Here is a 26,220-nt window from a genome sequence, read left to right on the forward strand (position 1 = left end):
CGATAAAAAACACTTTCAGATAAAATTACATCAGTCGTCTGTAAACGGTCATTCAAAGTGTCACGTTAATATTTAAAAAAAAAAAATTCGTTTGGTTTAATTTTTTTTTAATAATTAAAAAAGTTTTTTAAAAATGTTATTTTTTATTTTTCTATTCTTTATTATTTTATTGGCAATTGTTCATTTTTCAATTCATCATGGAAGAAAAGGAAAATTAGTTAACAAAATTCCTGGTCCAAAAACAATTCCAGTTTTGGGAAATTTGCATCAATTTGCATTACCTACAGGTGATAATATTAAATATAAGCAAATATAATTTGAAACTTTATTCTTTTTTTTTCTAAAATTATTAATTACTAATAAATTTTTTTAAATTATGAAAATAATGATTGATAATTATTTATGTAAATTATTTTTAATAAATTAATGTCATTAATTCATGTTATTTATTAATAAATTACATATAAATTCGTTTTTTTAAATATATATGTTAAATAAAATTTTTATTGAATTTCAAGAATTCAAAATTTTTTTTCATGTAAATTACAAATTTAAGTAAAAAATTTAAATATTAAAGAATTTGATTTGTTAATTAATAATTTCAGATAAATTATGGACTGCTCAAAGAGAACTTTGTAGAGATTATTATCCAATAAGTAGAATGTGGATAGGCAATATGTGTGGTATAGGAATTTGTCATCCAGATTACATTCAGGTGAAATTTTTTTTTTTTTTTTTTTTAAATAAAAATAACGGTTTATGTGTAAATTACTTTTTTTTTATTAATTACTCAAAATTGAAATTAAAAGCTTTCAATGCAGATGAGAAGAAAAATTTTCAAAAAGTACAATATGTTTTTTTAAATACTTTTCATTTTTGGTACATTTTTATTTTAAACATTTTTTTTTAAAATTATTTTATTTATTGTCTTTCAAAAAAATGGTATTTTTTATTTCATTGTGTAAAATTAAAAAAATTTTTTTTTAATTTCTTTACTAAACTCAATAAATTGACAACAGAAATTATATTTTCAATTTTCAGATAGTACTTTCAAGTACAAAACACATTGAAAAAAGTATTATTTATAAATTTTTACATCCTTGGCTTGGTACTGGATTATTGACCAGCACTGGTAAGTGTTATTTTTCGATAATATATTTAAAATTTAAAAATATATAAATTTTTAAAACATTCTTTTAAAAAATTGTAATTTTACAATTATTATTATTATTAAAGATGCATAATGCAGATTACTGTGATGTTACTTTACCACCAGTCGGTAATGCAGATTTCTGTAATGGCACTTTACCACCAGTCGGTAATGTAGAAATTTGTAATTGCACTTTATCGACAGTTGGTAATGCAGATTACTGTGATGTCCCGAGTCCCTGCGTCCGATTATAGAATATAACTCCATTATTACTAATATTATTATTATTATTATTGTTTTAAAAAAATATTAGGCGAAAAATGGCAAAAGAGACGCAAATTGTTAACACCAGCTTTTCATTTCAATATTCTTCAAGGATTTGTTGATATTTTCATTGAAGAATCTCAAAAACTAGTTTCTTCATTAAAAACAGAAGGATCAGAAGTGATAAAAGATATTGAACCACTTTTTACCAAATTCACATTAAATGCAATATGTGGTATGTGTAAATATAATATCTAAGATATAATTTTTCAATTTCAACAATTTTTTTTTCATTTTATGCAAAAAAAAATTTTTTTCTTTTAGAAACAGCTATGGGAACATCACCAGACAGTATGAATGAAAAAAGTGACTATCGATCATCTGTTCAAGAAATGGCTAAATTTGTAGTATATCGGTAATATATATGTAAAAGTTACTGTTTTTTTTAAAATTTATTTAAACTAAAAAATATGATAAATTATTATTATTGATTAAAAAAAATAATTCTTCTAAAAAGTCCATTCATTCAAAAGACTTTTAAGACCCTGGTTTCATTTGGATTGGTTGTTCAATTTGAGTACATCTGGAATTTATCATAGGAAAGTTTTAAAAACATTACACGATTTTTCAACAAAAGTGAGTTTTCAAAAATATTAATTTTATTATTTAAAAAAAATATATTTTAAAAAAAAGTTATAATAAATTAAAAACAATTTTACAGATTATTTATGATAGAAAAAAACATCATCAACAATCATTTGAGACAGATGAAAATTTTGCCGATAAAGAGGAATTAGGAAGTGAATAATTTTCATAAATATTTTTAGATTTATTTTCTAATTTTTTAAATTCAATTAATATTTTAATTACAGTGCACAAAAAAAGAATGGCAATGTTAGATGTTCTTATTTCTGCTTCGAGAAATAATTTTGCTATAGATGACGAAGGAATACGAGAAGAGGTTGATACCTTTGTTTTTGAGGTATTAGATTAATTTTTTTATTAATCCATTTAGAGTACAAGTAGTATATATCTGTGTTTGACGTTTTGCCATCAAATGGTACTACAAATCTGATAATAACATTTTTACCATTAATCGGTAAGGCAGATTTCTGAAATGGCACTTTACCAACAGTCGATAATACATAAAACTACAATTGCACTTAACCACTTGTCGGTAATGTAGATTTCTGTAATAGTACTTTGCCACCAGTAGGTAATGTAGTAATCTGTAATTACATTTTACCTGCAGTTGATAATGCAGATTACTATGATGTCACTTTACCAACAGTAGATAATGTAGAGAACTGTATTTGTACTTTACCACCAGTCGGTAATGCATATTTCTGTAATGACACTCTACTACCAGCCGGTAAAGTAGTCATCTGTAATGGAACTTTACCACCTGTCGGTAATGTAGTCATCTGCAATTACACATTATTGACAGTCGGTAATGTAGATTACTGTGATGTCACTTTACAACCATCCGGTAAAATATATTTCTGAAATGACATTTTAACCACAGTCGATAAAACAGAAATCTGTAATGACAATTTACCATTTAGTCATCAATATAGACATTTGTAATGATCGTTTGCCAAGAGTCGATAATATAGACATTTGTAATGATACTTTATTAACAGTCGGTAATGCCACTGGTCGGTGAAATAAATTTCTGAAATGTCATTTTGCCCGCAGTCGATAATGTCGACTTTAAGAATAATATTTATTTCTATGTATTCTGTTAATAAGGGACACGATACAACGGCAATGTCCTTAATATTCACTTTGGCACTATTGGCAGAACATTCTAATGTTCAGGTATGTTGTACAAAGTTTTGAAATGTTTAGAAAAATAGTTTAATTCTTTTTTTTAATTTAATTGCTCAAAATAAAATAGATTTTTAAAAAAATTAATATAAAAAAACTTTTCTGTAAATATCTGTCTCACAATAATTTATCTTTAGAAAATTGCAAGAGAAGAAATTTGCGAAGTATTAAATGAAAGTAATGGAAAAATTGGATTTGGAGAAATAAATCGATTAGTTTATTTGGAAAGATGCATTAAAGAATCATTAAGACTATATCCCAGTGTGCCAGTTATCACTCGTGTTGTTCATGAAGATCTTCAACTAAGTAAGAATTTTAGAAAATAAAAAATTATTAAAAATTTATTAATTTTGAAAAAAGCAAATTTTATTTGACAGTAATAGAGTAAAAAAAATAAAAACGAAATTGTTAAAACTTAAAAATTTAATAACTACATAAGAAAATAGATAATTTTCAATTTTTTATTTGTCATATATATCTAATTAATATTTTGTTATTTTAGAAGACTTTATAGCACCAGCTGGTTCCAATCTTCATTTATACATTTATGATCTTCATCGAGATCCAAATTATTGGCCAAATCCAGAAAAATTCGATCCCGACAGATTTTTACTCGAGAACATTAGAAATAGACATCCTTTTTCTTATGTTCCATTCAGTGGTGGACCTCGAAATTGCATTGGTAGGGCAATTTCTTTTTTTTTTAAATTAGTTACATTATTTCAACGAAAAATGTTCTCTTATTTTTATTTAAACGAATGTATAAAAATATAATAAATATAATTATATAAAAAAAATAGTAAAATAAAAAAAATTTTTCAGGTCAAAAATTTGCAATGCTGGAATTAAAAACATGTCTTGCTCATTTACTGTATAATTTTGAATTGGAGGCTATTGATTATGCTCATGAAGTTGTTATAATGCAAGATTTAGTCCTAAGGCCAAAAAATCCAGTTCGTGTAAAATTTACATCATTTAACAAAAACACTCCTTTCTAGATATGGAATGCATTTGAATAAATAACAGTTTAAAAAATAAAACTATAAACATGTAGTAATTAATTTGTATGCAATGACACGGTACCAACAGTCGGTAATACAGATTTCTGTAATAGCATTTTACCATCAGTCGATAATATAGACATTCGAAATGACAATTTACCAACATTCGATAATGAAGATTTCTGTAACTGCACTTTGTCACTAGCCGATAACATAGATTTATGCAATGGCATTTTGTCAGTAGTCGATAATGCAGATTTCTATAAGTGGCGGTGATAGAAGCGTTAAAAATGCATAAATGGCGTTCCTAGTTGCACCCAATTTGTAAAGTCTGTAGACATAGTTAAATAACCAAAATGTATCTTTCATATTTTTTGAAGGCAAGAAAAACGACTGTGCCACGAAAATGCCACATTCAAATGGTTTTTAGAATATTAAAGTCGAAAAAATATTAGAACGCTTTTCGCAAAAAGTACTGAAACTTGTTGACTTTAAAATTCGAAAAAACCATTTGAATGTTTAAAAAAATGATTTTTTCCTGACACCGTCGTTTTTCTTGATCTCAAAAAGTATGAAAAATACGTTTTAATTATTTAAATACGTCTACAGACTTTACAAATTAAATTCAAATGGGAACGCCATTTACGCATTTTTGACGCTTCTGTCACCACCAGTCGCGACGCAAGTTTGAACGCCATGACGCTCAAGTGGTTAATATTTTCTTTAAACAATGGCAAATTAAAACAAAAAAAAAATAGTGGGTAATATTTTTGTTATATTCGCATAGGAAATACAAAAATTAATTTTGTTACATCATGATTGGTGTGAGTTGCTTTTTTTCTATAAATACAAATAGGTATTAAATTTTTTTTTGAAAATACAAAAATTATCAACATTTTTACTATTGACATTCCACTTCTATTTTTCATTATTTTAAAAAATCAAAATTACAATAAAAAACAGTCACATAAACATGTGTTACCCACATAAATGAGAAATTGATTTAAAATGTATTAACTTCTTGGGCCACAACATTTAGCTGCCATTCCAAGAATATTTTGACCACATTCTTCAAGAGTTGTTGGATATTTAGTTCTTCTTCTGCATCTTCCTATCATGCATTCTCCATCACCATTGTGACATTTTTTAGGTGCTGGAGGCAGAGGCATTACTAAAAAAAATAAAAAGTAAAATAAATACAATTTGTGACTTTATTTTTTAATTGACGTCACACAATTGAAATATAAGCCTAGTTATACGTTTGTAGTCTTACACGGAGAAAAATGGGATTACAATTCGGATTGTTGTCAATACAAATGTATGTTGTTTTAACAACAATACGAATTTTTTGTCATCAGTTTTGTTCAGTTTGCAATTCAGTACAGTTACAGAAGCAAACTCTCTGTCGATTACTGATGGAACAATCTGGATTTGTTCAGCTGACAGGTTTATTGTTCCATGTCACGTGGTCATCTTGAATTTTCGGCAAACTGGCGTGCAGATCGTCGCGTCGTTTGCTACTGGCACATGTGCCACTTTTGCTTTTATTATTAGTTTTAAAAAAAATGACAAAGTGCTGTTAAATAATGAATCCTGTTAAAGTGAGAAATCTATTACAAGTGTAGTGAATGGATGAAGAGACAATTTCATCGTTTATCGGTAAAGTTATACTCGGTTACTATTGAACATAACCTCACCTTAAAAAATACAAAAAGTATATTAAATATTATTTAACAACAAATTTCAACTCAAAATAATTCTTTTGGTTTCAGGTCAAAGAATTTGATTCAAAAGCTGCATGTTCCATAGATTTTAATGCAAATGAAACTGGTGATATGACCTACGGAAATCTGCTATCGATTACTTTAGAAGGCGAAGAAACTGAACAAATTGTATTAGACGGATCAAAGCTTTGTTAATACAACAAACTGTATTGCCGATTTAACAATTTAGTTTTGTTATTTCAACTGTTCCATAAGAATTTTATTTTGTTCATCAAAGAATTCTGTTTGTTTACCGAACAATCCGAATAGTTTTAATAACAGTCCGATTTTAACAATTTTTTTTGTCCTAAAAACGAATAGAACTGCTGGTTCTATATTAACAATCCGGAATTGTTGTGTGGACTTAATTTTTAGTAACTACAACAATTCTTTTTTCTCCATGATAAGATTTTGAAATACTTGACCATTGAAAATTTTTCATTAGTTAATAATTAATATTACGTGTGATTTTTTAAATTAATTTTTCTTTAAATTAGCTTTTGAACATTGGATTTTGAGACTTTAGTTATTTTATAATTTAAAAACTTTTTTTTGCGCGAAGCTTTAGTGTTTAGTAAATAGCCATTCACAGAAAAAACCGTAAATTGAAATTAAATATATATTTGTGGGGCATATTTAAGAATATTTTATACTTAAATTAACTATTCTTATTTTAAGAATAATATATACTAAGTTTAAATATAAAATATTCTTAAATATGCGCCACGAATATATTCTTAATTTCAGTTTACGGTTTTTTCTGTGTTCTGGTTTCGAGATATTGTTTTTTGAGATTTCTAAATTATTATTTTATAAAACTCCCGTTATTATTTTAAAAATCCATTCTATTTAAAAATTCAGTTATTATTTAATTTAATATCTTACATTGCTTGATAATCTTATTAATTAATAAAAAAAAATGCTTCGCAGCTATAATATTCCATAAAAATAAATGTAAAAAAAGTATCAAAAAATTTACAATTATTTAAAAATAAAAAATATATTTAACTTACATGCAAGAGTGTTTCCAATAATAAATATTATTGACAATAAAAGTATGAAATTAACTTTAAGTGAAAGCATTTTGAAGAAAATAAAATGTAACAAACTTTCTATTTTATTTATATTAACTAGAAAAATTTCAACCTTATATATACTATTTCAGCAAGTGCGATAAAGGTAATTAAAATTTTTTTAAAATATTTATTTTGTTTTTTTGTAAGCTAATTTTGTTTTTAATTGTTCAATAGATATATCATTATCAAATATTATATCGTTTATGTTATATAAAAAAACAAGTATAAAACGTAAACGTTTAATTTTTTTTTAAATATAACTAGAAAAATAAATTAAGATAATATATACAATAAATTGTGTTTTTGTTCATTTTTTTCATCAATTTATATTTTCTAAAATTATGAAAATTATGTTTAATTATATTATGAAAAATAGTAGTCTAGTAGTCTAATTTATAATGTCAAAGAAGTTATTGTTTATTGCTCCAAAATAGAAAAAAGAATTAAAAACAGCAACAACACAGAAAACACAGAAAGGTTAAAACAGAAAAAAAATATCAGCGATTTTAGTTTTATTGCCTTTAAAATAAAACAGTTTATTTTTTCAGCATACCATTGTTGACCAGTAGGTTTCATATAGTTTACAAAAGTTTTTACAATTAATCTGTTTGAAAAAATCAAGAATTATAAACACTTTTTTACCTGCCCTCTACCAATTTTTTTTGTTCTTATCTATTAAGCTTTAAAGATTATATTTTAATTTAAAAAAAAAAAAAACTTTTAATGATAACAGTAAACAAAATTGTGACCTACTGAAAAAATCATCTATAAGTGAAAAAGCGTTTATTTAAATTACATTATTGTCTGGGGCCACAACATTTAAATTCCATTCCCAATATATTTTGACCACATTCTGCAAGAGTAGTAGGGTATTTTGTTCTTCTTCTGCATCTTCCTAACATGCATTCTCCATCACCATTGTGACATTTTGTAGGTGGTGGCGGAGGAGGTATAACTATTGAAAAAATAAAACTTCAATTACGATCATAATAAGGACACTAATTAGGACTGTAAATGAATTTAGAGTCATAATTACAATAATAATTAAAGCAGTCTACAAACAAGTTGTAAATTCAAATGATCATTACATGAACATTTTGCTTCCTCTTTACGATCAGCAAAAAAATTTGCTTCCTCGTGGAGAAAGCAAAATTTAATTGACAAAATGTGAATTTTTTATTTTTTAACTTTCATTAATTCTTTAAATTTATCTCAAATGTATACTTTATATATCAATCGATTCGTCTTGACGTAAGGAATACAATTATTTCATATATAAACTTCAATTTAAAAAATCACAAAATTTTATAACCAAAATGTGAATTCTAAACAAAAAAGGGATCCACACACACACATACATACATCCGGACAATTAATCAGGATCTCATATGTGACGCCGCACGAGAAAAGGTACCTATCCCTGAAATAACATTAGGCTCAGTTTTCCGTGCTCTATACACGGAAAACTAAGCCTAATGTTATTTCGGGGAAAGGTACCTTTTCTCGTGCGGCGTCACATATAACATGTTTCTATAAAGAAAAAAATTTGTTTCCGCCACTTTGAACAGTTTTATTAACGAAAGGACTACAAAGCTTCCTCCACGAGGAAGCAAAAAATTCAATTTCTCATAGGCAGACCATTTTATTGCATATTCTTGCACAGAATGCACCGAAAAATGTAGAAAAAAATTGACACCCTGATCCGAGTGGAGGAAGACCCTTTTTATGACCAAAAACGCATCAAGAAGCATAAAAACGTTCCAAAAAAATTCAATTTCTCTTAGGCAGTCGATTTTATTTTATATACTTGCAAAGAATACACCGAAAACTGTAGAAAAAATTTACACCCAGATCCGAGTAGAGGAAGACACTTTTCATGACCAAAAACGCATCAAGAAGCATAAAAACGTTCCAAAAAAAATCAATTTTTCTTAGGCAGACGATTTTATTGCATATGCTTTCACAGAATACACTGAAAAGTGTAGAAAAAAATTGACACCCTGATCCGAGTGGAGGAAGACCCTTTTTATGACCAAAAACGCATCCAAAAGCATAAAAAAGTTCCAAAAAAAATCAATTTTTCTTAGGCAGACGATTTTATTGCATATGCTTTCACAGAATACACTGAAAAGTGTAGAAAAAAATTGACACCCCGATCCGAGTAGAGGAAGACCCTTTTCATGACCAAAAACGCATCCAGAAGCATAAAAAACTTACCAAAAAAATTCAATTTTTTTTAGGCAGACGATTTTATTGCATATTCTCGCACAAAAGACACCGAAAAGTGTAGAAAAAAATTGACACCCTGATCCGAGTAGAGGAAGACCCTTTTTATGACCAAAAACCCACCCAAAAGCATAAAAAACTTACCAAAAATTTGTAAATTCAGATGTTCATTTCATGAACATTTTGCTTCATCTTTACAATCAGCAAAAAAATTTGCTTTCTCGTGGAGAAAGCAAAATTTTATTGACAAAATGTGAATTTTTGATTTTTTAACTTTCATTAATTCTTTAAATTTACCTCAAATGAATACTTTATATATATCGATCGATTCGTCTTGACGTAAAGAATACGATTTTATTATATATAACCTTACATTTTTCTATATATAAATTTTTTCGATTAAAAAAAAAAGTTTGGAAAAAAGACCATAAAATTTTTTTTGGGAGTATTTTTCAAAATTCTTTGGTCAGATTTGAGATATTAATATGATAAATGGGCCTACCAAATTTTATCTAAATCCATTAAAACCTGTTAAAGTTATCTTCTAAACAAAAAAGGGATCCACACACACACACACACACACATACATACATCCGGACAATTGATCAGGATCTCATATAACATGTTTCTATAAAGAAAAAAAATTTATTTCCGCCACTTTGAAAAGTTTTTTAAACGAAAGGACTACAAAGTTTCCTCCACGAGGAAGCAAAAATGATCTATAATTCTGTAATTATATTTCAAAAATATTTTTTTGATTATTTTGAAAATTACAATGCTAATTATGATATTACGATTGTAATAAAATAAAAATTTAAATTAAAAAAAAGACAGTATCAAAAATACACTTGCTAGTTTAAAAATAAATTGTATAACTTACATGCAAGAGTGTTTCCAATAATAAGTATCATTGACAATAAAAGTATAAAACTAACTTTAAATGAAACCATAATGAAGAAAATACAATGTAACAAGCTTTAAATATTAAGTTATATCAACTAGAAAAATTTTCAACCTTATTTATACTACTTCAGTAAGTGATAAAAGTAATTAGAATTTTTTAAAATCGTTCATTTTATTTTTCTTTAAGCTTATTTTGTTTCTTTGTCTGTTCCATAAATACCATTATCTACTATAATAAATCTTTTATGTTATACAAAAACTAAGTACAAAATGTGTTTTCTAAACTGTAACCAATAAAATAAAAAAAATATATATAAAAATTGTGTGTTTTTGTAAATTTTTAATGAATTTAAATTTAGAAATGTTTTTAAAAAAGTATGAAAATTATGCTTCGATACGGCTTCGACTCAATCTTTCAGCAATACAATTGAACAAGAAATGATTGGATCTCATTCTCTGTTCTGAAAGTATTGACAAAAATTTTATTATATTCTAAAAGTATTATTAAAAGGGAAACCACATTAGAACGCTGTTTTTTGGATTTTTTTTGAAAGAGGGATAAAATTATTTTAAATAAAATGCAAGAATGAAATTATGTTGCAAATATATTTATCTGTTTCTCACAATTTTTTAAAGCATTTTATTAAAAACATTCCAAGTTAGCAGCCATTGAACCTGGAGCTGCGACGTCTGAGTTTATAATTGCTGGGCAAGGTATGGTAGACGGAGAAAAAAGAATTGTTTTTCTTACTAAAAATTAAGTCCACACAACTATTCCGGATTGTTAATATAGAACCAGCAGTTTTATTTGTTTTTAAGACAAAAATAAAAGTTATTAAAACTTTTGGGAATGTTCAGTGAACAAACAGAATTGTTTGATGAACAAAGAAAATTGTTATGGAATAGTTGAAATAACAAAACTAAATTGTTAAATCGACAAAACAATTTGTTGTATTAACAAGGCTTTGATCCGTCTAATACAATTTGTTCAGTTCCTTCGCTTTCTAAAATAATCGATAGCAGATTTCCGTAGGTCATATCACTAGTTTCATTTGCATTAATATCTATGGAACATGCAGCTTCTGAATCAAATTCTTTGACCTGAAACCAAAGAATTATTTTGAGTTGAAATTTGTTGTTAAATAATATTTAATATACTTTTTGTATTTTTTAAGGTGAGGTTATGTTCAATAGTAACCGAGTATAACTTTACCGATAAACGATGAAATTGTCTCTTCATCCATTCACTACACTTGCAATAGATTTCTCACTTTAACCGGATTCATTATTTAACAGCACATTGTCATTTTTTTTTAAACTAATAATAAAAGCAAAAGTGGCACATGTGCCAGTAGCAAACGACGCGACGATCTGCACGCCAGTTTGCGAAAATTCAAGATGACCACGTGATATGGAACAATAAACCTGTCAACTGAACAAATCCAGATTGTTCCATCAGTAATCGACAGAGAGTTTGCTTATGTAACTGTGTAACGTTTGTAATTGTGAGAATCAATATTTTAGCTCGCCGAGCCAGGATTCGTTTTGATTCCAACAAAAATAATTACAGGATAATTACGGGTTAATTACAAACTGAAACAAATTATTTATTTACAACGGTATTTACAGATAAAACATATACAGTAAAACTCGTGTTCTAATTATACGAAGAGTAAAACTCTAAGAATATATACAAACGGTAATAAAACGGAAAATTTACTTTAAACTGCGGGAATACAATATTTCTTTACTATACATTTGTTACGTTACTTTACCTCTTGATACGGTACTTTACAATATTTCTTTACTATACATTACGTTACTTTACATCGCGATACATTACTTTACAATTCGTTACTATACACTATTTACACATAAAACCGATATAATGTTCGACGGGTAAAACTCTCTACAAAGATTTTCGGTGTAAAACTCCTAGTCAGGTGGGTAAGACCCTCCCGGACTCCGTGTAGCACGAGAGTGTCGGTCCTCAGCGAAAGCGCAGCTTATATAGCCGATCGGTGGGCTGGGCACACACGAGTGATTTTTGGCGATGCGGCCCGCGCGGCGAAATCGGGTACTACGTCTTTGTGCTCCGCGGTCGGTAACATGTTTATCGACGCGCGATAATATTTAGTGTTAAAGACTGAAGTTAATTAATAAATGAAAATAAAATAGATAACTTGACGAGAAATAATAAATATATAGAAAGAATACTGATTTTTATTACTTAACAATTCCGCTTATTTGGAAAGCGTAAATGCTCTTCGCTAAACAATTTTAGAATAAGGTAGTGGACTGCCTCTCAGTAAATTATTGATTCAATAAACCCGGATAGACGGTGTTTAAGAGAAAATGTTAAAAAGAAACATGAGACAAAGTAATTCAATGTGAAATAAATAAATAGAGTCAAATTAAATTAACACTCAATTTATTACAAATTATTCTCAATGTATTTGTTTTATACATGCAAAGAAAGGTTTATTACAAAATTCAATAATTAAACTACTTGACTTACGTCAAGTCTTACAAATATCAGCAAGATAGATTCAAACAAGTTGTAAATTCAGATGTTCATTACATGAACATTTTGCTTCCTCTTTACGATCAGCAAAAAAATTTGCTTCCTCGTAGAGAAAGCAAAATTTTATTGCCAAAATGTCAATTTTTGATTTTTTAACTTTCATTAATTCTTTAAATTTACTTCAAATGTATACTTTATATATATCGATCGATTCGTCTTGACGTAAGGAATACAATTATTTCATATATAATCTTCAATTTAAAAAATCACAAAATTTTATAGCCTAAATGTGAAATTTTGATTTTTTTACTTTCATTAATTCTTTAAATTTACCTTAAATGTATACTTTATATATATCGATCGATTCGTCTTGACGTAAGGAATACAATTTTATTATATGTAACCTTAAATTTTTCTATTTAAAAATTTTTTCGATTAAAAAAAAATTTTTTAAAAAAAGACGACAAAATTTTTTTTTTTGGATATTTTCCAAAATCCTTTGGTCAGATTTGAGATATTAATATGATAAATGAGCCTACCAAATTTTATCTAAATCCATTAAAACCTGTTAAAGTTATCTTCTAAACAAAAAAGGGATCCACACACACACACACACACACACATACACACACACATACATACATCCGGACAATTGATCAGGATCTCATATAACATGTTTCTATAAAGAAAAAAATTTGTTTCCGCCACTTTGAAAAGTTTTATAAATGAATGGACTACAAAGCTTCCTCCACGAGGAAGCAAAACATAAGAAACTGTTTTGTTAAAGACAATTATTTAAAGAGACTCACCAGAATTATAATCGTTACAGAAAAGTATCGTATTACTCGTTGTTTGTCACTTGATACTTAGGTATGCGAAAGTCTTCTCTTCTTTATTTAGTTATAATGAATTTCTTAATTAATTTTTATATATTTTCAAGACACTTGTATTTATTATTATTTAACACAAATCAACCCTTACTTGGGGATTAATTAATAACTTCAACCACCTTTTGTGGGACTTCAATAATATAATCATCCGCCTTTGGCAGGAATCAACACTACATCCGCCTTTGCGGGAAATGATACTCAACACTTGAACGAGTACTGATCATTCGATCCCTACTGGCCGAAAGACTATTTTGCAACTGACTTCTCCTTATTTTCATGCAATTTCAACAACGTTGCATTTTTAACTGGGGCAGTGATACTTAATCTTCCAAAGGGATTAAGTAACTGTCATATATTGAAGACCCACATTTAAATGATACAATAAGAATTTAGATCATGTTATTATTTTGTAACTTATTTCAATTTAACAATTCATTATAAATAAAGTACATGAAAAGACCTTTGGCATAATTATTAAATGATTTCGAAATAATATTCACAATGAGAATAATAATGTGTGTTGTGTTTTATAATATAATAATTCGAAAGATGATTATGAATAAATAATGATTAAAAAAATTATAAAGTAACGGAAATTCCGTCCCTAACAAATACCCCCCTTCTTTCTGGCTGACGTCCCTTGGCAGCCTGTGTAGGTGTGATGTCATCGAATATAATTTTAAAATTTTAAAATGTTTACAATTTTTCCTTGTTCATGAAAGTGGTGTAGTATGTTTAGTAGCTGAAATAAATGTTTGAACGAAAACTGATTTTTCCTTTTTTTTATATATATAATTTTTTTTTTAATAGTAAAAATAGTCGTTTCCTCTTTTTTTTGTTTCAGGAAGATTTTTATGAAAAGGATAAATTAGTTTTCATATGTAAGAAAGTTTAAAAAAAAAATATTTGTTGTATTTATTGATAAAAAAATGATATATATTTGATTCAGACAAATAAAATAAAACCAAATGATCACAATTATTAAATTTGATTGTTTCTTAAAAATAAAAGCTGTACTTAAAAAAATGCAATTAAATGATGTTTTGTAAGCAAAGATAATTTAGTTAATTATTTTGCCTTTTTATGATAATTTTCCTGCCCTAAAAAAACTTACAAGAAAATAAGACCAAATTTAAATACAAGGATATAAAATAAAACAATAAGAAATAAATGGAGATATGAAAACACTTCGCTTACGTAGCAATTTTAAAGAATACAAATAAAATAATAAGAAAGAAAAATGTGTTATATATGTATCTCCTTATATATCCAAATTTATTTATGTGCATATAATAAAAAAATGTTTACAAAAAAATAACGGTTACATTTTCACGATTTCTAGATTTACAATTATTGACCAACTTAAAGTGGAAAAAGAAAACTTTTAATACACAGTCATCATCTATTAATCTTCATAATCTGATTTTTATTATGTAGGCAAAAAAAAATTTTAATTTAACTCTTCAGGCCACAACATTTGGCTGCCATTCCAAACACATTTTCACCACATTCTTCAAAAGTTGTTGGATATTTAATGCTTCCTCTGCATGTGCCTATTTTACATTTTCCATCACCATTGTGACAACTTCTTTTTGTTGGTAGAGGCATTAACACTAAAACCAATAAAAAATAAAATTAATACTTATATTTGCTAACTATATAAAATTGTTTTCAGTTATAAAAATTTTTATAAACCGAAAACAATTTTAAAAATTTATATATCTGACCTACAATAAAAAAAATTTTAACAATAAAAACGTACAAATTTAAAAACAAAATATAAATAGTTGAGCTTACGTCCAAGAGTGTTTCCAATAATAGTTAATATTGACAACAAAAGTATGAAATTTATTTTAAGTGACAGCATCTTTAAAGGAATAAAAGGTTATAAATTTCGAATGTATTAAATATAAAAATTTCAACTTTATATACTATTTTAACTAGTGATAAATAATAAATTTTATTTTTTAAATATTATTTTCGATAAGCTACCACTGTTTTTCTCTATTTTTTTAGATACCGCTATCAAATATTATTTCGTTTATGTTAAACAAAAAAAAAATATATATATATATATATATATAAGTTTAATATTTAAATATAATTTATGAATATTGAAATAAATCTGACATAAATCCACGTGTAACAAATTTAAACGGTTTTAAAAAAATTTTTACCCCACATCATTTAAAAATGAAATATGCATATAATAAATAAATTAAATAAATAGATATTTAAATTAAATAAATAAATAAATATAAATAATGTGACTTACGCTGCAAAAGTGTTTTCAATAATAATTAACGTTATTCACTAAAAAAAGTATAAGATTCGTTTTACGTGAAAGGATCTTGAATAGAATAAAATAAAAAGTTTAACAAATCTTAAATTTTTTATATGTATTTAAAAAAAATTACAGTCTTGTATATATATATAAACTAGTTCAGATGTAATAATAAAAAAGTTACTTATAAAACTAATATATATATATATATATATATATATATATATATATATATATATATGAAAAGCCAGTTTTCCATTACGTGCAGTTCCTTAGATACTACTATCAAATATTATATCGCTAACAATATTGATAAATAGAAATTCTAAAATTTTAGCAATTATTTTGCAATATGCCTCAAATAGCACCATTAATATACAAAAATTGGTGGATTTCAATTTTCATATTTTTAAAAAATATTAGTATTTTAAAAAATTTATAAAAGATTAAAAAAATTTTTTTTTTTCAATTTTGTAAAGAATCATTTTTTACAGTAATATTAAATATCTGAAGAGGCCAAGCGAAAAATTTTAATACATTTTTTCTTTCCTAATACAAAATTAAATTAAAAAAATTTCTTTGTATGTTTTATATTATTTATAGCCTTATTTCATTTATATAAAAAGAATTCAATTACTTTAAGGGTAGTTTATTTAAAGCTTAAGTAACAGTCTACTATTGATATTAGAACAATAAAGTGGTTATACAAAAAAATGAAGTTTAGAATTCTATTTATTGTGAGTTACATTTTTTAGAAAGAAATCCTAGGAATATCATCAACAAGTGATTATTTTGATGGATTGATAAAGTATTTAAAAGAAGAATCAAAGTTACATCAGGCAGTGTTTATTTTTGACGATGAACAAGAAAATATAGATCCAATAATGAATTCTCTTATGACAACAGTTAATTCACATTTTCCATTTTTGAGCATCAGTCACAGTAAATTATTTAACGGAGTTAAAGAGCTATATGTTAATATACTAAATCGACCTAGACATACTACACTGTTTATTTTACAGTGGATTAATAAAGATACTCCAATTCACTTCGAAAAAATTTCTACACTCAAGGTACGGAATGTTAATAAGAGGTTCATCACAACCAAAATGTTTAGTTGTTAACTCTAATTTTTTAACTCATGATTACATCAACAGAACTCTGCATTCATTTTGGAATAAAAGTTTTTTGGACATTAATTTATTGACATACGATGAAAAGAGGAAAGTAACGGTTAAACCAATTTTTAAAAAATTACCTATTATTAGTCACTGAAATCCTTTTACCAATAACTACTCTTCTCAGGTTGTATCAGCCAAAAATCAATGGTTTCCAAATAATTGTTAAATCTTAATAGATACAAAGTGAGTTATATTACCTATAGTTTGGCACCCGTCATTGTTGATGAGCAACATGGCTGTATAAATAATAAATCAACTACTACCAACTTAGTAAGCATTACTCAGTATATTAATCAAACTATTTCGGATGGAAACCAGCTTGATGTGGTATATACTGATTTTTCCAAAGCCTTTGATAGTGTAGATCATGAGCTCCTCTTCTCTAAACTTTCTGACTTAAATCTCCCTGCTAGCCTTTTTTTACTTCTACAGTCCTACCTTGTCAATCGCTCCAACATACATAGTTCAATATAATGGATTCTCTTCACAGTCATTTATCCGTTCATCAGGTGTTTCTCAAGAATCAGTTATGGGGTCATCCCTTTTTAATATATTTATAAATAATGTTTCTAATTGTTTAACTGTTGGTAAACTATTGTATGTAGATGACCTCAAAATATTTCATCCGATTAAATCATTAGAGGATGCTGAATTCCTTCAATCCAACCTTAACGATTTTGATCGGTGGTGCCTGAATAATAAGCTCAAATTAAACTTAGAGAAATGCTATATTGTTAGCTATACGCGGCGTGAGACACTGATAAGCCACAAGTACTTTATAGATAATATTGAATTAACTAGAAAAGATTCGATTCGCGATTTAAGCGTTCTGTTTGATTCGAAATTAACTTTTATACCTCATGTATAGAAGCTGTTGAATTAAGTGCTACTAAGTCTCTGGGAAGCTTAATTAGGAATGCGCGAAACTTTAAAAATATAGATACTTTTATTTTATTATTTAATGCCCTTGTTCTTTCCAAATTTAACTATGCAACGATCCCATGGAATCCTGTCTTTGATAAATATATTCAAAACCTCGAAAAAATTCAAAAAAGATTTTTAAAGTTTCTATATTTCCGAAAGAATCATGTTTACCCCCCACGAGGATCTGTTTACTATGAATTATGAAAAAGCTTTAATTTCTTAACCTTAGCGGAACGTCGATTTATAAATCAATCAATTTTTCTATTTAAACTGCTTAATTATAAAATTAATTGTCCAAACCTTCTTGAATTGATAAGACTAAAAATACCGAGACAACAATCACGTTATTATCAGACATTTTCGCTGCCTATGCCTCACTCTGCGGTGGGTTTGGCTGCACTCATATATAATATGTGCAAAATGTAATATGCTTACACCATGATGTAAATATAGAATTTTTTGGAATGTCCTTAAATTCTTTTAAAAGCGTTATCAAATATTATATTATTGCTCGGCGTTAGGTTTTTGTTTTACTTAATAATATATTTTTCTTTTTATAATATATTAGTATAATGCTGTTATTAAGATCTAATGTTTTACAATGTATTCTTTTGTTTCTTATGATTGATGCAATTTTTATTTTTGTTATTATGTAGATCTTATATTCTTCAATTATTTCTGTTATTTTCGTTTCACAGAAATGTATTGCCCTTCAATGGTCTTTTGACTGTGGGCTCGATATTTTGATTCAAATAAAAAAAAAAAAAAAAAAAAATTGAAAATATTTATTTATTTTGCTAATGTTACATCCGTACAATAATACAAAAAGGACATTATATTTGCTCAAATTTTGGAACAAGTGATGAAATTTGAGCCTCATTTAATAAATGTAGTACCAAATATAACGGAAATTAATAGTTTTAAAAGAAAATATTTAAGCATAATTATTTATGATGATTTTAACAAATATAGAACAGCAGCAGATATTACCTTCAATAGTAAAAATGATATAAAACATTCTTATGAAATTAAAAATTATAAGATGCAAAGACTAAATTTTAAAAGTATAAAAACTATTATTCCACGAATGGAATGGTTTTTTTTGTCTGTATCAAAAATTTTTTTTTTGGATTTTCTTTGTAATACTTTCAAGTTTATTTTTCATCGAATAAAATGAATAGATTCAAACTCTATAATTTATTAAAGTTATTTGTTTTATTTTATTTATGTCGACAAAGCAAGAAAACAGAGTTTTTTTTACCTTATGACATTGAAAGAAATTAAAAAGATATTAAATCAATTTCATGTTTAGAATACAATCTTTTCAACGTCGCCTATTTCTGAAGAAATTATTTGAGATTAAAAAAATAATAAAAATTATACTTCTTCAATGGAATTCATAATTTAGAAATATTTTTGTAATTAAAAATCTACTAAATATATTTTCCTCGAAAAATCAAAATGATAAAGAAATTATTATTTGAAGCAAGATTTTCACTCAAGATAATTTTTTTAAAATTTTAAAACTACGTCTTTCAAAATTGATAGAAATTAATATTTATTATATTTTAGTTTAGTTTAAAAAAATAGTTAATATTTCATGGAATTTGCATTATTAGACAGAAAGATATTAAATATTAGAAATTTTAAAGAATTTTGATTTTTCCGAATAAAAATATAGCAGAAAAAATTAGATGCAAATCTTATAATAATTCATATCATAATTTCGTTAATAATTTCTAATGTAGTTAATCGTTAAATTCGCCACTAATTCTGCCAGAGGTACTTATTCCGAAAAATGAAAATTTTTTGAAATTAAAAATTCGACGATTTAAGAATTCTATAAAATATAAATTCAAGAAAATGAAAAGTTAACCAAAAAATAATTTATTTCCAATATTCTTTCTATAAAATAAAAATTATTTTAAATAATATATTCAAGGCTAATTTAACAATTCAGGCAAATAATAATTTCGACAAATTCAAATTCGATGAAGTAAAATTTTATTAAATAAAAAAATTTATTGAATTTAAAGTTGTGTAATGTATAGAAATTCGTTTAAATAGAATTTCTATTAATTAATAAGAATAAATAAAATTAAATAATAAAAAAATAAAATTGTCTTTTGAGGTTTTCAAAAATTATTTTTTTCTTTTCCTTTTATATTGATTATTGTATTATGTTTATATATTAACTCCGAATCTAAGTAAGGCAATTTTTTTTTCTCTTGAGGAAAATGAAGTCATTTTTCAAAGTAGTAAAATCACGATTGTATAGGATAGAAAAAAAACAAGCTATAATTTTCTTAGTGACACGCAATTTTGATTATTGCAGACTTAGTTCAATTCTTGATATTTTATCTTATACTTAGTATAAATTGTGCATTTTCAAAGTGTATATGATGAGTCTGTCCTAATATGTAGAAAACATAAAATAAAATTTTCAAATTGAAATTTTTACTTAAAATTAATTCCTTCTGTAACAAATAATAATAATAATAATAAAATAAATAAATAGATATTTTCGCTTTTACGTCTAGAAAAAAATTTTGTTATTTCTATAATGATTGGCCTAATATTAGGAATTATTACAATAACATTAGTATTTTATCATTTTAAAAATCATTATAATAAACGAGGTAGGTTAGTAAATAAATTTCCTGGTCCTACCGTTCTTCCTTTACTTGGAAATGCACGCGAATTTTTGGGACCTTTGGGTATGGTATATGTATAATTTATAATAATAATAATAAAATCTTTATTTTTAAAATAACTTAGATATTAAAAATTTCTTTAAAGATGTTATTAAATAAATTTTCCAATAATTGTTAATTTAAATATCACATTAAAAGAAATGTGAAAAAAAATTATAATGTTTAATATTTTAACAATAATATTTGAATAAAAGTTTAATGTAAGGAAAATTAATTAGATGAACTTTGGAAATCATTGAGAAGAATAAATAAGGAATATTATCCAATTAATAGACTATGGCTCGGAGGGTTGCCAACAATTAGTGTTTATCATCCAGATGATGTGCAGGTAAATAAATACCTATTTCAAAAAAAAAAACAATTATTTATTAAAATTATTTTTTTTCTATTAATTAATTTAAATTAATAAAATTTTATGTAATAATAATTATTAACGTTCTTTTTTAATTTTTGTAAAGTCACTTGAAGATTTTTTACTCTATGAAATTTTTTTATTTCATTATTATTTCTATTATTAAATTTTTCACTTTCAACTAAAAAAATTTCCACTAATTTTTATTTATAAAAATTAATTATTTTTGAACTCTCAATTATTGTTAAATTTAAAATACTTTATTTTTTATGCAAATAAAACAAAAATATTTTCACAAAATTTACTATTTAGGAATTTATTTAAAGGAAGGCAAATTATTATTTACAGATTGTACTGAGTAGCACGAAACATACTGAAAAAGGTAGAATTTATGATTTTCTTCATCCTTGGCTGGGCACTGGATTATTAACAAGTACAGGTAAATAATTACTGTAATATTTTTTCTCTAATTAGATATATATACTTCAAAATATAAATTTAAACCATGAAAACATTAATAAAAATAGAAAAATTTAGAGAAATAAATAAAAAATTGTTTCTTGTTTTCATTTATCAATATATTTTTCAATTTAATACAAAATTAAGTAACTAACTGAACTGAGAAAATAAAAAAATAAATAAAAACTAACTAAAAATAAAATGCAATAAAACTATAATTAAATTCCGCAGGAGAAAAATGGCTGATAAGAAGAAGAATGATGACACCAGCCTTTCATTTCAATATTCTACAGGAATTTGTGAATGTTTTTGTAGAACAATCAGAATTGCTTGTTAAAAAATTAAAAGGCGAAGGAAATGAAATTATTAAAGATATAGTACCAATAATGACAAGATTAACATTAGATTCCATATGTGGTAAATAATTTTAATAAAATAAATTCAATTATTTAATTAGTGTTTAATATTAAAAAATAAATATTATTTTTATTGACGCATAAAATTTAAGTTGCTTCTCTCAAAGTGTCATTATTTGAATTATTGCGCTGTTATAAAAGATTTAAAATTCATAATTGTGACATGATAATCAAATTTTTTTTTTAATATCACAACTGTCATATACGCAAATATTTATAATGATTTTCAAGGAAATGATAAATAGAAACAGTTGCAAAAATGATTAATGATCCTTGACTTTTTAACTCTTTAGTGATGAAGCATTTTTTTTTATGAAATTGATTACGTATATTATTTAACACGCAATGTTTGGAACACTAAAACAATTATTATTGTTACATTGTATACAAATAATTTACTTTTATGATTCAAGATTCTAATTTCTGATCTAAGACTAAAAAAGAATTTATTTATAGAGACTGCAATGGGTACAGAATTGGATGCAAAGAAAAACGAAAAAGAATATCGAGATGCTGTACAAAAATTGGGAGATCATTTTGTTTACAGGTATAAGTGATAAAATATTTTTTTTGCATATGTTTAATGTCACTCACTCTTCTAGTTAGAGGTGTGCAAAATTTTTTTTTTGGAGATTAACAAAATTATTATGTTTTAGATTAGTAAGACCTTGGTTACATAACAGTTGGATATTTAATATGTCAAAGACTGGAATTCGTCAGAAAAAAGTTCTCCAAACACTGCATCATTTAACAAACAAAGTAGGATAAACATTCTTGAAAAAATAATTCTATTTCAATTAATATAATACAAAATTTGTTTCAGATCATAGCTGATCGAGTGCATTATCATGAACAAAAAGTCGGACAAATAAAACATTCCAATTCATCTGTAAATGAAACTGGTAAATTTGCATTCAAATATTTTAATGTCTTAAAAAAATAAATATCCGTTTGATTATTATCATATTCTATGTATTTCGAAATGGAAGCTTTTAGGAACTTTTAAATGTCCTCTGATTAAAATTACGCACTGATTTCAAATTAGTCCGGATTTGTACAGAAATTTTATACGAAAACAATTCGAAAATGATCCGTATTAGTCAATAATTAATCTTGATGAAAAGATAAATCCGAGACCTGAAATAAATCCGCAATTTGCCTGCAACAATTTAATATGGTTAAATTAAAAACCAATTCAAAATTTTTATGTAATTAATTCGCAAACAGTAAGCCACAGTTTTAGTACTGTATGAAAAAACTGAATCCGACACAAGTCTGTAATAATCTAAAATCTTTATGTGAAAAATCTGAAATTTTATCTGATATTTATTTGTAATTAAAATATTCTTTGGTGAAATTCTGAGCTATTTGATTTGGTTTTATTTAACTTACAAGTAATACAATCCAAAGAATGAGACAAGAATAATCCAGTAAATCCTGAATCTGCATTCAGTAATTATGTTTAACCGAACTGACTTCGGATTAGACATAATTAATTCCGAATTCATTATTTACACAAACAAAATTTCGGATTTAGCCGAACTAATTCCAGGGGAGAAAAACCTGACAGTAAACCGAACTGTTTAGGAATAATTCCAGATTGATCTGGAAACAGTCTGTAATTTTTACCAGATACATTATTGCAAGCTTCCAGTAGATTATTTAGGAAATGTTCACTGAAGATTCCAGTGATGATTCCCTTGATAATTCACTGGAAGTTTTCTTCGAAATTCTGGTGATGCTTCCCTTAAGATTCAGATGAGTTTCTGATGATATTCCCCTGGAATGTTTCAATGAGATTCCGGAGAAGCTTTCTTTAAGGGAGAAGCACGCGGTGTCGACTGGGCGCCATTCTTGGGCCATACTTGTTTAGGTACACAGTATGTATTGTGACGACATGGCAAATGGAATTTTATATTTTATGAAAATAAGAGATTAGAACAAATATTAAATTATTTAAATCAAGATGGAAAAATTAGTATTATTTGTGTCACTAGTAAATCCGGTCTAATTTGAAATTAATCGAATCATACCCAACTAATAAATTACAAAATTACTTCTATTGAATCCGAAATTAATCCGGCCTGTGTAATCAGTAAATGTAGAATCTGCATTCACTAGTTTGATCGAACTGACTTCGGATTAGACCTACTTAATTCCGGATTAACTATAGTTACACAAATCGGGCAAATTTCAGATTTAGGGGAACTAATTTCGGATGACAAAATCCTACCAATAAACCAGATTGTTTCATACTAATTCATGATTAGTCCGGTAATGCTCCGCAATTTTTACCAGGTACATCATTGCAAGCTTCCAGTAGATTATTTAGAAAATGTTCACTGAAGATTTCAGCGGTATTTACCTTGATAATTCACTGGAAGCTTTCTTCGAGATTCTGCTGATGCTTCACTTAAGATTCAGATAAGTTTCTCATGATATTCCCCTCGAAGATTGCAATGAAATTCCGGAGTAGCTTTCTTTAAGGGAGACATTTTGATTTTCCTTAAAGCTTCTATTTGAATATCACCGATCTTCTTAGAAAGCTTTCAAAGAGATATCGTAGTACTACTCTGATCACTTTAAATGAAATTTTTATTTTTTTTCCAAAAGGTGCAAAGAAACGAATGGCTATGCTGGACATTCTTATAACAGCTGCAAAAAATGAAGGTTCTATTGATGACGTGGGCATAAGAGAAGAAGTGGACACTTTTGTTTTTGAGGTGATTTCTTGTTATTATTATTTTTATTATTTAAGACAGGTTGCGACTTCTTTAGCAGCCGCTTGGGTAAAAGTCTCCGAATTGCTAAATCTGTGCCTAAGTCCTAAGAATATCGTGGCAAGGTTCTTAGTACCAATAACTGTTTTCCTAAGAAAGAAGTAGCCTGTAATCTGTTAACGTTACCTCACAAACGTGTCGAAGTTTGTTTTTCAAGAGCTAGGGAGCAATTTTTTAAATTCCTAGGCCAAACATTTATCAGTAACAGGAATTGTAAGGCCTAATGAATTTTTCCCTAGCTCCTTTTTTAGCTAATTCATTCACTAGGTAAAAAAATTCCGCGTTCTAATTCCTCCAGCTTCTTTACTTTCACAAAATTAGTAATTAAAACCAAAAAATATATTATTTATAATATTGATGTTTTTACAGGGTCATGACACAACTTCAATGGGTCTCACCTTCTTATTACCACTTCTGGCAGAGCATAGAGAAATACAGGTCAGTCATTATTAGAACTATCAGTAATACTAATTAAATTAAACCAGCTAAGATAATTTTTTCAATTAGGAGCGTATAAGAAAAGAAGTTTGTGAAGTTATGAAACAAAGTGGCGGAAAATTAGGAATGACGGAAGTTAATAAATTACAATATCTTGAACGTTGCATTAAAGAATCATTGAGAATTTATCCAAGTGTTCCTAGTATTGCTCGAGTAATTCACGAAGATTTAAAACTAAGTATGTATTCAATAAACTCAAAGATTTTAATAACTATAAATGTTTTTGTTAACAAAAATTAAATTCTCTTTTGCAGAAAACGGTTTAGTCCCAGCAGGTTCAAATATATTTTTATATATTTTTGATCTTCATAGAGATCCCAATTTCTGGCCAAATCCAAATAAATTTGATCCCGATAGATTTCTACCTGAAAACTCGGTAAATCGACATCCATTTTCTTATGTTCCGTTCAGTGGCGGATCACGGAATTGCATTGGTAATTTTTATTGTATATTTATTTTCGTAAATAGAATTTAAAATTGTTATAAAAGTAATTTTTTAGATAATTAACGTTATAATTTATATAAATAATTTATTAATTTCTAGGTCAAAAATTTGCAATGCTAGAAATGAAGGTTGTGGTAGCACAATTGCTTTATAATTTCCATCTGGAACCCATTGACCTAGCTCATGAAATTGTACTTTTTCAAGATATGGTACTAAGACCAATGCAACCAGTACGAGTAAAATTTTTAGCAAAGTAAAAAATGACTATGTAACAAATTTTATTTTCCTAATTCATTTAAAAAGATTTTTAAGTTTGTACAAATTTTTAACAAGTTACTTAAAAAATTTTATCATTCCAGGTGTAAATATTTATTTATCTAATTTAATTAATCGAAAACAAATAGTAATCAAAAAATTTATTAAGTTTCAATAGATTCCATTATTATATTAATTGAAAAAAATTGTAAAATTCTGATTAAAATTAAATAAAAGAAGAATTTTTAAAAGAATTTTTAAAAGAATTTTTAAAATTCTTATATT

The 26,220-nt window shown here is 26.2% G+C and overlaps 1 protein-coding gene and 1 long non-coding RNA gene across 2 annotated transcripts; both read left to right on the forward strand.

Annotated features, from left to right (window-relative positions):
- The first annotated feature begins 53 nt into the window (after positions 1-53).
- LOC127288825 (uncharacterized) lies at positions 54-26,189 on the forward strand. The gene is made up of 25 exons (XM_051316488.1): positions 54-287; positions 606-715; positions 1,042-1,132; positions 1,464-1,649; positions 1,739-1,829; positions 1,948-2,050; positions 2,136-2,214; positions 2,287-2,396; positions 3,167-3,235; positions 3,382-3,550; positions 3,747-3,926; positions 4,067-4,238; positions 17,269-17,419; positions 20,535-20,733; positions 20,949-21,058; positions 21,431-21,521; positions 21,773-21,958; positions 22,414-22,504; positions 22,614-22,716; positions 22,781-22,859; positions 24,571-24,680; positions 25,107-25,175; positions 25,245-25,413; positions 25,490-25,669; positions 25,780-26,189. The coding sequence occupies exons 1-25, from the start codon at positions 134-136 to the stop codon at positions 25,935-25,937; spliced, it is 3,210 nt and encodes a 1,069-aa protein (XP_051172445.1). The 5' UTR covers positions 54-133; the 3' UTR covers positions 25,938-26,189.
- LOC127288864 (uncharacterized) lies at positions 7,418-7,807 on the forward strand. The gene is made up of 2 exons (XR_007844097.1): positions 7,418-7,561; positions 7,633-7,807. It is a non-coding gene; the product is annotated as an uncharacterized LOC127288864 (long non-coding RNA).
- Positions 26,190-26,220: the final 31 nt, after the last annotated feature.

The sequence above is a fragment of the Leptopilina boulardi genome, unplaced genomic scaffold, assembly GCF_019393585.1.
Source record: "Leptopilina boulardi isolate dan_hultmark-lab unplaced genomic scaffold, ZJU_Lbou_2.1 LbouV2_396, whole genome shotgun sequence".
NCBI lineage: Eukaryota > Metazoa > Arthropoda > Insecta > Hymenoptera > Figitidae > Leptopilina > Leptopilina boulardi.